General features: G+C 46.7%; 1 protein-coding gene across 1 annotated transcript in view; it reads right to left on the bottom strand.

The window, feature by feature from the left end:
• Nucleotides 1–15,621, bottom strand: part of WARS2 (tryptophanyl tRNA synthetase 2, mitochondrial) — a 63,474-nt gene that overhangs the window by 28,168 nt on the left and 19,685 nt on the right. The window contains exon 2 of the mRNA XM_009903466.2: nucleotides 254–511. Within this exon, the coding sequence (XP_009901768.2) occupies nucleotides 254–511 (258 nt within the window). The remainder of the gene's footprint in view (nucleotides 1–253; nucleotides 512–15,621) is intronic.

The following is a 15,621-nucleotide window of genomic DNA, read 5'->3' on the forward strand; positions in this document are numbered from 1 at the left end:
TCCTAACCCACACAAACTCCTAGGTCTGTTTGGGAAATTTCAAATGTACTTATCCCTAAATGGACTTCTCAGTCATGGTTTCAGTCAGCTCAAAACAGCAGCAAGGGACAAGGTTGAAACCCAACACTGCTAACATTTTCCAGGATGCCCAATACAAAACCGATAAAGGAGTTCAGTAGTGCTGTGCTGATTCATTAACCTGTGTGCAAGGCCACTTAATGTGAAACACATCTCATGTTACAGGAGCACTAACCAGGGACTGCTGGAACAGAAGGCACTTCTTCGGGTCAACACCACAGGCAAGGATGGCAGCCGTGGTGTCCAGGATGTTCTGGCGCAGGACAGCTGGCTCCTTGGGCACGGTGAGAGAGTGCATGTCCATAATGCTATACAGCACTGAGCTGCATTCCTCCTGCAGATTCACCCAGTTCTGAATGGCTCCAAGGTAGTTGCCCAGGTGAGGTGTCCCAGTTGGCTGGATACCGGAGAAAATCCGATCCATGGCCGCGCTCTGTTACAAAGCATTGGTAAAGTTAACACATGCAGGGTTTGGACAGATTCTATTGGTGACTCTCCTCTTTAATATCTTCATTGATGATCTGGATGAGGGGATTGAGACAGTCATCAGCAAATTTGCAGATGACACCAAGATGGGAGCAGATGTTGGTCAGTTAGAGGGCAGAAGGGCTCTGCAGAGGGACCTCGACCGACTGGACAGATGGGCAGAGTCCAACAGGATGGCATTTAACAAGTCCAAGTGCCAGGTGCTGCACTTTGGCCACAGCAACCCCATGCAGAGCTACAGGCTGGGGTCAGAGTGGCTGAGAGCTCCCAAACAGAGAGGAACCTGGGGGTGCTGATTGACAGCCACCTAAACATGAGCCAGCAGTGTGCCCAGGTGGCAAAGAAGGCAAATGGCATCCTGGCCTGCAGTAGGAATAGTGTGGCCAGCAGGAGCAGGGAAGTCATTGTGCCCTGTACTCAGCAGTGGTTAGGCTGCACCTTGAGTCCTGCGTCCAGTTCTGGGCCCCTCAGGTTAGGAAGGACATCGAGACACTTGAACATGTCCAGAGAAGGGCAACAAAGGCTGGGGAGAAGCCTTGAGCACAGCCCTGTGAGGAGAGGCTGAGGGAGCTGGGGTTGCTTAGCCTGGAGAAGAGGAGGCTCAGGGGAGACTTTATTGCTGTCCACAACTGCCTGAAGGGAGGTTGTAGCCAGGTGGGGGTTGGCCTCTTCTCCCACGCAACCAGCACCAGAACAAGAGGACACAGTCTCAAGCTGTGCCAGGGGAGGTTTAGGCTGGAGGTAAGGAGAAAGTTCTTCCCAGCAAGAGAGATTGGCCATTGGAATGTGCTGCCCAGGGAGGTGGTGGAGTCACCACACTGGAGGTGTTTAAGAAGAGCCTGGATGAGGCACTTGCTGCCATGGTTTAGTTGATTAGATGGTGCTGGGTGATAGGTTGGACTTGATGATCTTCAAGGTCTTTTCCAACCTGGTTAATTCTATCCTATTCTAAGAACCTGAGGTAAACATATCCTATATTCCAGCAGATTGCTGTCTTAATACCCAGGAACATCGAAATGTCATTTTTCTAGGTGTAAAGAATATTTTGAGAGGTCCCTGCAAGCAACATAGACCTTGACCCAAAAGTCAAACAATAATTAAAGAGAGTATCGAAGTTCTGCAACTACCTCTCTAGGCAGCACAGGAGTTTCTAAAAGGGCTCTACAGAGAAATACTTCCAGAGCTTGGGATTACACTGGGAATACTGTGGATGCATCAGGAGCATCAAAACATCAAGTGCTGAAGAGAGTTCACTAACAAGCAGCAAAACTAAAATAATAAAAAAGGAACATCAAGAAGCTGAGGTTGTGGGCAAAGATTGAAAAAATAGTAAACCATGTATAGCTTGGCTAAGTGAGAGTTATCATCTTGGAAAGTTTATTTTCCTGCATCCCAGCCCTCCATCCATTTTCTCAGAGCCCCAAGCTGTCAGCATATGATCAATTACTTCTCTGACCTTTCCAAAGAATTCTACCATATTCAGAAGTAACTGGGTGATGTTTGATGTGAAACTGCTTGCTACATGCCAAGCTGTAAGAGCATGCAAGACTGCCTGGCTTATAAATGAGGGTCCCACCAACACCAGCAGGGAGTCCCAGTCACAAAGCTGCACAGTGCAAACCCTCAGCCTGCGCTGTGCAGCAGGAACTCCAACCTCACCGTGCCTCCCTCTGGCTGTGTGATTTCTTTTCCTGATGGATTTTTATAAGCAACATCTATAGCAAGCCAGAGAGAATTTATTCACCAGTGTAGAGGATTTTCATCCCTGTGATCCTCTTACAAATGTACGGTGGAATCAAGTCACACAACTATGAAAACACACCCATTGGCAGCAAAAGTCAATACCAGGTATCATTACCTGGGGGTGCTGATTGACAGCCACCTAAACATGAGCCAGCAGTGTGTCCAGGTGGCCAAGAAGGCCAATGGCATCCTGGCCTGCATCAGGAACAGTGTGGCCAGCAGGAGCAGAGAAGTAATTGTGCCCCTGTACTCTGCATTGGTTAGGCCACACCTTGAGTCCTGTGTCCAGTTCTGGGCCCCTCAGTTTAGGAAGGACATTGAGACACTTGAACGTGTCCAGAGAAGGGCAACAAGGCTGGGGAGAGGCCTTGAGCACAGCCCTGTGAGGAGAGGCTGAGGGAGCTGGGGTTGCTTAGCCTGGAGAAGGGGAGGCTCAGGGGAGACCTAATTTCTCTCTATAACTACCTGAAAGGTGGTTGTAGCCAGGAAGGGGTTGGTCTCTTCTCTCTAGCAACCGGCACCAGAACAAGAGGACACAGTCTCAAGCTGCACCAGGGGAGGTTTAGGCTGGAGGTGAGGAGAAAGCTCTTCACTGATGTGCTGGGTTGAGGCAGCCCCCTCCCCCCACCATGGGCAGGAATAAAACACTCAGACAAAGGGATTGCAAAAGTGATGAAAGTTTAAATAGAAAGCAGTGAATGTTACAGAAAACCCAAAGCGCAGTGACAGAGAGATCCCAAAACAAACCCAGAGCCATCCCATTCCCACCTGAGGGTACACCCGAGACCCTCAGGGCTCCTTCTTCCCCCTCCGTCTGCTGGGCTAGTCTCAGCTGGCCAGGCCTGAGACTGCCCATCCCCCCGTGGCCTTGGGCCTAGCAGGCCCAAAGCCAGCAGACATCTCCCCCAGTTACCGGCTGACGGAGGAAGAAGAAAAGAGAGAGAAGTGCTAGACCCCGCACTGGATCTTATAGTGGTGCAAAGAATTATGGTAGGAAATACACACAACTTCCTCTGTCCATCCCTCTGGGCTGGACTTCTGGACACAGGAAGTGAACACATCAGGGGGCGCCCAGCTCAAACTGCAACAACTGAGAGAGTCATTCGTCACTGGGATGTGCTGCCCAGGAAGGTGGTGGAGTCACCATCCCTGGAGGTGTTCAAGAGGGAATTGGATGTGGCACTTGGTGCCATGGTTTAGTCATGGAGTCGGTGGTGACAGATTGGACTCGATGACCTTCGAGGTCTCTTCCAACCTTGCTGATACTGTGATTACTATTAACTGTGAAAAAACTGACTTCAGGAAAGCTTAACCCATTTCCTTCAAAATGTGCAGGAAAATTACCCTTGTTTTCAAACTAAGCCTGGTGGTTTTCAGATCAAGACAATTTTCTTATCAGTGTTTGTGCTGACAGGTAAGAGCAGGTCTGGGCTAGCAGCCATGCCAATTTCTCCTGCTCACAAATGACTACACCTTTAAGCCCTGGTGGTAACCACTTGACCCCATCCCAAATATCTTCTTGACTTCTCATATATTCTTGACTCAGTTCCTGAAAGTTCTTAAAGAATCACCAGCAAAGGAGGTGTAAGGTAATCACCTCAGTGAAAAGCACATAATTTCTTTCAGCAGCAATTCTGACTTCCAGTTCTTGTGCTCCAACCCTTGACCAACCATGACTGCTTTCCTTCACACAAAAATAGTTATGCTACTCAATTTTGTTGTGTGCCATTTGATCCCTCTGCTTCCTATAAAAACATATGAGAGTATTTATCACCACTGACAGATCCCATTCACTTCTCACTAAGTGATTACCTGGACAAGGACTGCAGCCAGATTCTTGTTAACATTTCAGTGAAGAAGTTGCTTCTAATATTCAATCTAAGCCTCCCCTGGTGCAACTTGAGGTAATTTCCTCTCATCTGATTACTTTTTACTAGACAGATTAGACCAGCCTTGCTCCAGCATCCTTCCAGGTATTGTAGAGAGTGAGAAGGTCTTCCCTCAGCCCGCTTTGTCCAGACAGAACAACCCCAATTCCCTCAGTCACTCCTTATGAGAAAACCTGTTCTCCAGACCCTTCAACAGCCTCACTGCTCCCCTCTGGACTGCTGCAGCACATCAATGTCTTTCTTGTAGCAAGAGGCCTAAAACTGAACACAGTACTCAAGGTGTGTCCTCTTCAGTATCTTCTGATGTTATCACTTCTCTTCCCTGGGACCTTGAAGCTAGTGCCACACCAATGCAGAATCGGCTCTACCCCTGGGGTGAGTTATACCAGAACATGGGGTTGCTTAGCCTGGAGAAGAGGAGGCTCAGGGGAGACCTTATTGCTGTCTACAACTGAAGGCAAGTTGTAGCCAGGTGGGAGTTAGTCTCTTCTCCCAGGCAACCAGAACAAGAGGACACAGTCTCAAGCTGCACCAGGGGAGGTTCAGGCTGGATGTTAGGAAGAAATTCTTCCCAGAGAGATTGGCCATTGCAATGTGCTGCCCAGAGATATGGTGGAGTCACCATCACTGGAGGTGTTTAGGAAGAGACTGGATGAGGCACTTGGTGCCATGGTTTAGTTCATTAGATGGTGTTGGGTGATAGGTTGGACTCGATGATCTCAAAGGTCTTTTCCAACCTGGTTAATTCTATTCTATTCTATTCCTATTCTATTCTAAAATGGGAACCTATGTGCAGTCAGCACAGATATGCTCTGGTGCCAATACTTTGACCAAAAAAAAAAGCTTGTACCCTGACCCTCAGCAGAACAGCTCTGTCTACAAACTTTGTGGGTCCCCAAGTCACACAGACTCCATTCCCTTGCATGCAACCAGAGTTCCTACTTCACATGCTTCTCATGACATGTTCCTAATCTGCCTCTTCCCCTCCCTAGATAACCCTCGAGTCTGTAGATTACATCACTAGGAACATATTGTATGTATTGGCAAAACTATGTGTCCTCATTTGATTGCAATATACTCAAGTAGGTGGTGCAAATGCAACAGTGGCATTTAAACAGGCAGTTTGAGAGTGATTTTCACCAAGAAAATACAAGGCATCAGTGTCTCAAGATAAACTCTGCATTCTAATCCTGCACTGACCCCAAATATTTGAAGGGCAATAATGAAATAAGTATAGATCACAGTATCACAGCATATTAGAGGTTAGAAGGGACCTGAAGAGATCATCCAGTCCAACCCCCCTACCAAAGCAGAATCACTTAGGGTAGTCTGCACAGGCATGCATCCAGGTGGGTTTTGAAAGTCTCCAGAGAAGGCGACTCCTCTCTGGGCAGCCTGTTCCAGTACTCTGACACCCTCACTGTAAAGAAGCTTCTCCTCATGTTAAGGTGAAACCTTCTGCATTCAAGTTTGAACCCTTTGTTTCTTATTACTGTGTACCACTGAAAAGAGCCTGGCCCCGTCCACTTGACACCCACCCCTCAGATATTTATACATATTGATGAGATCCCCTCTCATTCTTCTCATCTCAAGGCTAAATAGCCCCAGGGATCTCAGTCTCTCTTCATAGGGGAGATGCTCAAGTCCCCTAATCAACCTCATGGCTCTCCCTTGGATTCTCTCCACCAGTTCTCTGTCTTTCTTGAACTGGGGAGCCCAAACAGAGTATTACAACAAACCTAAGCAGCATCTCAGTTTTAACATAAATTAACACTCCATGCTGCAAAGCAGACTCCCAAGTACAATGCAAAATGGACAAAGTTCCATATAAAGACAGAAAAAAGTTCTCTGTCCAGTAAAGAGAGTATCTGTGTAAGCAAGCATGGCATCTTTAATGGTGCTTACATGTAAACAACCATTTATGAAAGGTTTGTTCAGTATATGGGCAATAAATATCAAGTTAAATATGAGGAACAAACAGTAGCAGCATTATACTGAGCCTAGGCTCAGCGATTGCTTAACCTAAAGTGTGGAACTTGCAGAAACAAGTTAAATCCAATAATGAAAACTGAGCTAGGCTGGACCTGGGTAAAGCACTAGCAAATACATGACAAAGAACAAACCCACCCTGGCTCCAAGCTGAGGGACCAATTTGACTAGGAGTCTTTAAACCCTTTGATTCCATTTAACAACATAAAGCATGACATGTTACAGCAAATTGGGCAGTATGAAATATTCCATTGTGTGAGCAGAAGTTTGGGTTTGAAAAAAAAAAAAGTCCCCACAAAACACCCTTAAATGAGTCCTGGATTTCTAGCACTAAAAATATACAGAGAACATTGCCCCTTTGGAGACAGTTTATGTTCCATGTTTGTTCACTCTGTGAGAAGCAGCGGGCAGCATAGCAACGTGGCAGGGGAGTTCTGCCTGGTACCATGAAATCATGAGGCTGGAATGCACTTCAATGAAGCTGTTAGGTCAGGGGATGCGAGCTGTGTGCTCCAAAGGATTGGAGTTGGAAAAGGATAAAAACAAAAGGAGTGAAGGCTTCCCAACGGAGCAGAGTGAAAGCCACAAGACATGCAGCTCCAGCCCACGGGCACTCACTCATTCAGACATCTGTAGTAAGCACAGTGTGAGCCTGCTGTTCATGTGTTTAACTCTGTGTGGTGTGTGCACCTACACCATAGTGCTGCATGCTAATCTCCACTCCTGTTAAAAGCACAGTACATGACAGATGGTTTAACACCTACTATTGGTTTTGTCTCAATAAGACTTCTGTGCAGCAATTCCAAACACCACAGTGCAGTTCTCAGCAGCATTTCTAAATGAAGAAAGGCACTGAGGTACTGGAACAGGTCCAGAGAAAGTCAACAAAGCTGGTGAAGGGTCTGGGGAACAGGTCTTGTGAGGAGCAGCTGAGGGAAGTGGGGTTGTTTAGTCTGGAGAAGAGCAGGCTTCAAAAAGACCTTGCTCTCTACACCTCCCTGAAAGGAGGCTGGAGCCAGGTAGGTGTTGATCTCTTCTCACTAGTAGTAAGAGACAGGATGAGAGGAAATGGCCTCAAGTTGCAACAGAGGAGGTTGACTTGGCTATTAGAAGAAACATCCTCACTGTAACAGGCTCCCCAGGGAGTTGGTTGAATCTCCATCCCTGGAGGTGCTTCAGTGACACAGTAATGTGGTGCTGAGAGACATGGTTTAGCAGCAGCCTTGGTAGAGTTAGACAGCAATTGAACTCAGTCTTAAGGTTCTTCCCCAACCAAATGATTCTATGTTTCTATGAAGCTTGGCACCAAACTCCATTAGATTCAGGTGTTCTCTTACTAACCTCTTTTTTCACAATGAGGTAAACAACTGCTACTCCTTACACAGAAAAGCTGTCAGTGTCAAAATGCTCTCAGATTAGGAATAAGCATCACATCCTTGTCCCAGAGCAGGATGGCTGAAGTCTGGCCCCAACACTCTGCAGTATGGCCTCATCCCTTTTCAATGCAAAAGAATAGACTGGAAAAGATGATAGCTTCCAAAATCTAATACTGCTCTCCTCAACCAAAGCAAGAGCTTTTCTCAGTATGTCATACATCCTGTTCAATACCTTTATTGATAATGTGGACAAGGGGACTGAGTCCATCATCAGTAAGTTTGCAGGTGACACCAAGCTGGGGGCAGGAGTTGATCTGTTAGAGGGTGGAAGAGCTCTGCAGAGGGACCTTGACAGGCTGGACAGATGGGCAGAGTTCAAGGGCATGAGATTGAACACATCCAAGTGCCAGGTTCTACACACTGGCCACAGCAACCCCATGCAGTGCTACAGGCTGGGGTCAGAGTGGGTGGAGAGCAGCCAGGCAGAAAGGGACCCAGGGGTACTGGTTGATAGTAGGCTGAATGTGAGCCAGCAGTGTGCCCAGGTGGCCAAGAAGGCCAATGGCATCCTGGCCTGCATCAGGAACAGTGTGGCCAGCAGGAGCAGGGAGGTGATTCTGCCCCTGTACACTGCACTGGTTAGGCCACATCTTGAGTGCTGTGTCCAGTTCTGTGCCCCTCAGTTTAGGAAAGATGTTGAGTTGCTGGAAGGTGTCCAGAGAAGGGCAACAAAGCTGGGGAGGGGTCTGGAGCACAGCCCTGTGAGGAGAGGCTGAGGGAGCTGGGGTTGCTTAGCCTGGAGAAGAGAAGGCTCAGGGGAGACCTTCTTGCTCTCTACAACTCCCTGAAAGGAGGTTGTAGCCAGGAGGGGGTTGGTCTCTTCTCCCAGGCAACCAGCACCAGAACAAGAGGACACAGTCTCAAGCTGCACCAGGGAAGGTTTAGGCTGGGTGTTAGGAAGAAGTTCTTCCCAGAAAGAGAGATTGGCCATTGGAATGTGCTGCCCAGGGAGCACATTCTAGAAGTGTTTAAGAAGAGAGGCACTTGGTGCCACTTGGTGCTATGGTTTAGTTGATCAGATGGTGTTGGGTGAGAGGTTGGGCTTGATGATCTCGAACATCTTTTCCAACCTGGTTAATTCTATTCTACTTGTAGTAAGGACACCTACAACTGCCCAGGCAGTAAAAAATACACTCATTCCTTGCTCGTGAGACAAAAGTACCAGAACTAGAGTACACACTGAAGTTTATTTAATGAGAGTTCCTTAACTAGAGTAAAGGAAAAGAGCCATGCAAATCAAAACCTCCCATGTGGCTAGCCAATTCTTATCATTCTATCTACACCTTTCATGTTTTTATGAATTCTGTGAGGCTGACCACAAGTTGAATACACGTATTTGCCTGTCATGGTCAACAGGAAACTGCTTCTCACGTGAAAGCATCCACAGGACTTGAAGCTTTCTTCTTAAAACTCCATAGAAATGTTGCCATCACACACCTGAAACTACAGCAGACAAGCTACAATTTTAAGGCATACATGCACTTTCATTTCTGTGTGGGTTTTAAAATCAGGAGAAGCTTAGCACCAACTTGAGGAAGCAGGAGAAAGTTGCCAATATGCAATTCTCAGGATAGAATAGAATAGAATAGAATAGACCAGGTTGGAAGAGACCTCAAAGATCATCACATCCAACCCCTCAACCAATCCAACCCACCTAAACAACTAACCCATGGCACCAAGCACCCCATCAAGTCTCCTCCTGAACACCTCCAATGATGGTGACTCCACCACCTCCTCGGGCAGCCCATTCCAATGGGCAATCACTCTCTCTGTATAGAACTTCTTCCTAAGCTCCAGCCTAAACTTCCCCTGGCACAGCTTGAGATGGTGTCCTCTTGTTCTGGTGCAGGCTGCCTGGGAGAAGAGACCAACCTCTGCCTGTCAACAACCTCCCTTCAGGTAGTTGTAGAGAGCAATGAGGTCGCCCCTGAGTCTCATCTTCTCCAGGCTAAGCAACCCCAGCTCCCTCAGCCTCTCCTCACAGGGCTGTGTTCCAAACCCCTCCCCAACTTTGTTGCCCTTCTCTGGACATGTTCCATCAAGTCAACATCTTTCCTAAACTGAGGGGCCCAGAACTGGACACAGGACTCAAGGTGTGGCCTAACCAGTGCAGTGTACAGGGGCAGAATGACCTCCTTGCTCCTGCTGGCCACACTTTTCCTGATGCAGGCCAGGATGCCATTGGTATAGAAAAGCATTTGTACAATTACATAAAAGAAGACATTAAAAAATTAGTTGGTTAGAGTCTGATTTAGACCTGTTGTTTGACACACCAGACCATAAAATGATGGCATTAACCCTGCCCTTGAAGCGGAGAGGCAGTATATCTCAACTTCTCAATCAGTGATGGGAGAGATGGACACTTAAGATTTTTCAAGATTCTGACTAGCCAGATAGAGAGACAGAAAAATCAAAACCCAAAAAGTCTTTTTTCAGTTGTATCCTCTGAATAACTGAAGGTAAGGACAAAGCTTCACACTGACTAATTTCTTTGGATTTTGTTCATAAATCAATCTGAGCAAGGTCAGTAATGAGAAACAGACTTATGACTACCCACAGTATATACAATAAATAGCTTAATCTTTACATTAACAGAAAGACTTGCTTGCAAGCTCACCTTTGGGCTGAAACACAAGCAAGAGACTTCTGACCCCATATCCACACTGCTACAGAAAATGATGACAGTATTACAATAGCAGCTGCAACAAAACTGACCCCACAACCCACACTGGTGGTTACTATTCACATGCTAGAGCATTTAGCTGCTCTGCTTCATTTTAACAGCTATTTAGTTGGGGCAGAACAGGTGAAGAGCCAAGTGAGATCTGCAGCATCAGAGCTAATTCTAAATGCAGGTGGTGGGCATGACAGAGAGAGCAGGAAGTCAATGGGAGAATCACTGCTGACATCAACAACTGGAAAGATTGATGGCTTCCCTCTCTAGTTTTCCCCACTGTGTAGGCACGCAGGGGGTGGGGGAAAGGGACGGAGAAGCTGCTGTGCTGGCAACATAACACACCACACAGCCTCCACAGCACCAGCACTGATTAATGAGGCTGGAACAACTCAGGAAGCAGTAAAGGATCATTCACAGACTTTGCTCTTCTTGTTAGAGTTTCGTGCATGGATGCTCATTTTGCCCCAGCAGTCCCTAACTCATGCAAGTTTCAACTGTCCAGAACAAAACGTGAAAGTCAAAGGGAAGAAAGAGCAACATTAAGCAAACACACAACAAAACCACACAAATTGGAAAGTTTGAAACTTTGGGCATTCCATTTTTCATCCCTCTCAAAAGGGATCAGAAAGGGAAGAAAAACACCATCCAAATCCTAAAAACTTGCCTCAGTCTCAGAGACAAAAGAAATTCTTTGGCTGACAGAAGATCCCAGATACTGCATCTTTTGCATCTATCTACAAATGGTTTCCCCCCTTCCCCCTCCCACACTGATACTCTGCAGCTTCAAAGTTCTTGACACTAAAATGATATACTTGTCTGTTAGCACTGGCCTAGCTAAACTTATCTTCAGACAGCTAATAAGCAACAAAATGAAGGGAAACCAGACAAATTCTTCCCAGAAAGAGAGATTGGCTATTGGAATGTGCTGCCCAGGGAGGTGGTGGAGTCACCATCACTGGAAGTGTTTAAGAGGAGACTGGATGAGGCACTTGGTGCCATGGTTTAGTTGATAAGGTGGTGTTGGGTGATAGGTTGGACTTGATGATCTCGAAGGTCTTTTCCAACCTGGTTAATTCTATTCTATTCTATTCTAAGCCAGGTTGTACTAGCTAAAGCATAAATTTTAAAGCCTAACTGGGACAACTGAAGTGTTAATGTTACTAGAGAGAGGAAAAAAAGAACAAAGGAAAAGGGAAACATGGAGGCAGTCTACATACTAGTCTGTGTATGTGTGGGGTGTCTCAGGAATGATATGAGAGGCAGGAACAGGGAAGCCATTGTCCTCCTGGACTCAGCACTGGTGAGAGCACACCTTGAGTACTGTGTTTAATTTTGGGGGACATAATTACAAGAAAGACATTCAGATGCTAGAGGGGGTGCAGAGAAGAGTGACAAAGCTGGTGAAGAGTCTGGAAAACAGGTCTTCCAAGGAGCAGGTGAGGGAACTGGGGTTGTTTAGCCTGGAGAAGAGCAGGCTTCAGAAAGACCTTGCTCTCTACAACTACCTGAAAGGAGCCTGGAGACAGGTAGGCTTTCAGTGACCGACTGGACAGATGGGCAGAGTCCAATGGGATGGCATTTAATAAGTCTAAGTGCTGGGTGCTGCACTTTGGCCACGGCAACCCCATGCAGAGCTACAGGCTGGGGTCAGAGTGGCTGAGAGCTGCCAAACGGAGAGGGACCTGGGGGTGCTGATTGACACCTGCCTAAACATGAGCCAGCAGTGTGCCCAGGTGGCCAAGAAGGCCAATGGCATCCTGGCCTGTATTAGGAATAGTGTGGCCAGCAGGAGCAGGGAGGTCATTGTGCCCCTGGACTCTGCATTGGTTAGGCCACACCTTGAGTCCTGTGTCCAGTTCTGGGCCCCTCAGTTTAGGAAGGACATCGAGACACTTGAACGTGTCCAGAGAAGGGCAACAAGGCTGGTGAGAGGCCTTGAGCACAAGCCCTATGAGGAGAGGCTGAGGGAGCTGGGGTTGTTTAGCCTGGAGAAGAGAAGGATCAGAGGCGACCTCATTGCCCTCTACAACTACCTGAAGGGTGGTTGTAGACAGGAGGGGGTTGGTCTCTTCTCCCAGGCAACCAGCACCAGAACAAGGGGACACAGTCTCAAGTTGTGTCAGGGGAGGTTTAGACTCGAGGTGAGGAAAAAGTTCTTCACTGAGCGAGTCGTTCGTCATTGGGATGTGCTGCCCAGGGAGGTGGTGGAGTTGCCGTCCCTGGAGGTGTTCAAGGGGAGATTGGACGTGGCACTTGGTGCTATGATCTAGTTGTGAGGTCTGTTGGAACAGGTTGGACTTGATGATCCTTGGGGTCTCTTCCAACCTTAGTTACTGTGATACTGTGATACTATTAACAAGAGAGAGGATAAGAGGAAATGGCCTCAAGTTGCAGCAGAGGAGGTTTAGGTTGAATATTAGAAGAAACTTCTTGACTTACAAGGATTTTCAAAATAGGCTCCCCAGGGAGCTGGTTGAAGCCCCAATGCTGGAGGCATCTAGAAGACAGCAATGTGGTGCTGAGGGACGTGGCTTAGCACCAGCCTTGGTAGAGTTAGATCATGGCTGGACTCAATCTTAAAGGCCTTTTCCAGCTAAAACAATACCATGATTCTACTACAGAGTTTACTTCATTTCTTTCTTTCTAAGCAATTACTTCTCTGCAAATTTGCTACAGAAACCTTTAAAGCATTTTTATCTTGATCTGGTAGTTCAATACAACAAATGCATCTGGTACTGATGCTGTTTCATCACAGTTCATTCTTAAACTTGCAGATTAAAGATCAAACAGCAAATTAGGAAGAAACATACTAAGACTGGAGCAAGTTTTCAAGTAAGTAGCTTCAGAGAGAAGATTAACTGAACTAAATGAATACTCAAACAGTGCTGCCTGGTACCCCTCTCTCATACGTTAAATGCATCTACATTTAAACTTGAGATTTTGCTATTTATACTCAAAATGAGACACACACTTAAGCTAGGGCTATTGACAACACATACTCACCCCACCCTCTGATTTTAACTCTGCCCTCTAGGGCTAGCAAGAGAATACAGTATGACTGCATTTGGGGTTAGGCTGCCCTCTCACGCTGCCTTGTTAAAGACGACTAAGCAAATGCATTCTTTAATGCGGTGCTCTGCCTCCCACAAACGTGTTCTCTCATTCGCCTTTATGAACTCCATGTGCCACTCAATGTGCTCATGACAGCTGTACTGACAGCTGCAAGGATTATCTACAGCAGGTTGCCACAGCTCACCCCCCCATGTGACAGAAGGTACCCCTGGACCTGAGGCTACCACGGATCTTTTCCTCCTGTGAGGACTGAAAGAAGGTTACACGAACTCTGTCTATGGGACTCTCGGCAGCCAGCAGAATGCACAAGGGAAGAGCTGGCTCAAGTGCTCTGCATGCAGCCCTGATATTTTCACAGTATCACAGTAACTAACTAAGGTTGGAAGAGACCCCAAGGATCATCAAGTCCAACCTGTTCCAACAGACCTCACAACTAGACCATGGCACCATTTTAAATCATTATGTCACAGAATCACAGAATGGTAGGGGTTGGAAGGGACCTCTGGAGGTCATCTATTCCAACACCCCAAGCTAAAGCAGCATCACTTGCATCAGGCTGCACAGAAATAGAATAGAATTAACCAGGTTGGAAAAGACCTTTGAGATCATCGAGTCCAACCTATCATCCAACACCATCTAATCAACTAAACCATGGCACCAAGCACCCCATCAAGTCTCTTCCTGAACACCTCCAGTGATGGTGACTCCACCACCTCCCTGGGCAGCACATTCCAATGGCCAATCTCTCTTTCTGGGAAGAACTTCTTCCTAACATCCAGCCTAAACCTCCCCTGGCACAGCTTGAGACTGTGTCCTCTAAATGTATCTAGCTGGGTTTTGAAAGTCTCCAGGGAAGACTCCCACAGCTCCCACAGCCACTCTGGGCAGCCTGGTCCAGTGCTTCAGTACTTTCATAGGCAAAAAGTTTTTCCTTATGTTTAAATGTGTGTTCTAGTTTGTGCCTACTACACCTTGTCCTATTACTGGGCACCACTGAAAAGAGCCCAGCCCCATCCTCTTGACCTTCACCCTTTATGTAGTTACAAGCATTGATAAGATTCCCCTCTCAGTCTCCTTTTCTCCAGGCTAGAGACCCTTATTCCTTCTTCAGGAAGGATACAGGCTGAGAGTTTCAGTTTTTGTGCTGTGCTCCCTGCAGTTGTTAACATCAACTGGAAGGACAGCATGTTACAGCTTTTGTTCAAAGCTGAGGCATGCCCTAAAGAGGCACAGTCATACAACAGGTCCAATGGGGGCACATGCATTTCTACTGCACCTTCTGGTTTTCAAAGACATACACAGGACTGCAGTTAATGGTCTCTGATGGGCCATGGCAGGCAGCAGTCAAAACCCTGTGTTAATTATTCTCAAACCACTTACTTGCCTTTTTAAAGCTAAAGGAACAAAGTTTCTCCAATAAACTGCCTAACCACAGACTGCAGGTGTTATCAAGCCCACTTCAGCCAGACTCTGTTTACAGGTAAAGGACATAAGACACGAGTAGGGTGCTGAGATAAACCAAGTTAGTGCATCACCGACAGGAGGCTGCTGCAGGACCTAAGCATGCTGATCTATCAGCAGGAATATTCTGGCCAGCTGTGCAAGGGATGAACACCAGGCCAGCTCAGTGTGTGCTGCTTCCAAATCCATCAGATAGAATAGAATAAACTAGGTTGGAAGAGACCTTCAAGATCATCACGTCCAACCCATCAACCAATCCAACACCACCCAAACAACTAACCCATGGCACCAAGCACCCCATCAAGTCTCCTGCTGAAAACCTCCAGTTCATTCTCCTCTGGTCCTCTGAGTCTATGATCTATGATCAAAGGTCAGTGTGATGACCAAAGAGGATGGAAGAGAAACCAGAGTTCTATTTAGAATTATAGAATCATTTTGGTTGCAGAAGACCTTCATGATCACTAAGTACATCCATTATGTAACTCTATCAAATCTGGTGCTAACCCATGGCCCTCAGCACCACATCTCTAGGTCTTTTAAACACCTCCAGGGATGGGGATCCAACCACCAAATAACTACCTGCTACAGACATTACTGTCAACATGTAAAGAAAAGTATATTGTATTTCTAAATTATAAGTAGAGGTTATTTGATATATGAAACATTGATCTGCTTCTAAGTTAAGAGATGAAACCATTTCAAGTACCCCAAACATAACACTCTTAAAGCAAAACAAAAGCTAAAGAATGCCCCCAAATCTAAACACTTCCCTCCCAGAGAAATTAAAGCT

The sequence above is a fragment of the Dryobates pubescens genome, chromosome 8 (assembly GCF_014839835.1).
Source record: "Dryobates pubescens isolate bDryPub1 chromosome 8, bDryPub1.pri, whole genome shotgun sequence".
Lineage (NCBI taxonomy): Eukaryota > Metazoa > Chordata > Aves > Piciformes > Picidae > Dryobates > Dryobates pubescens.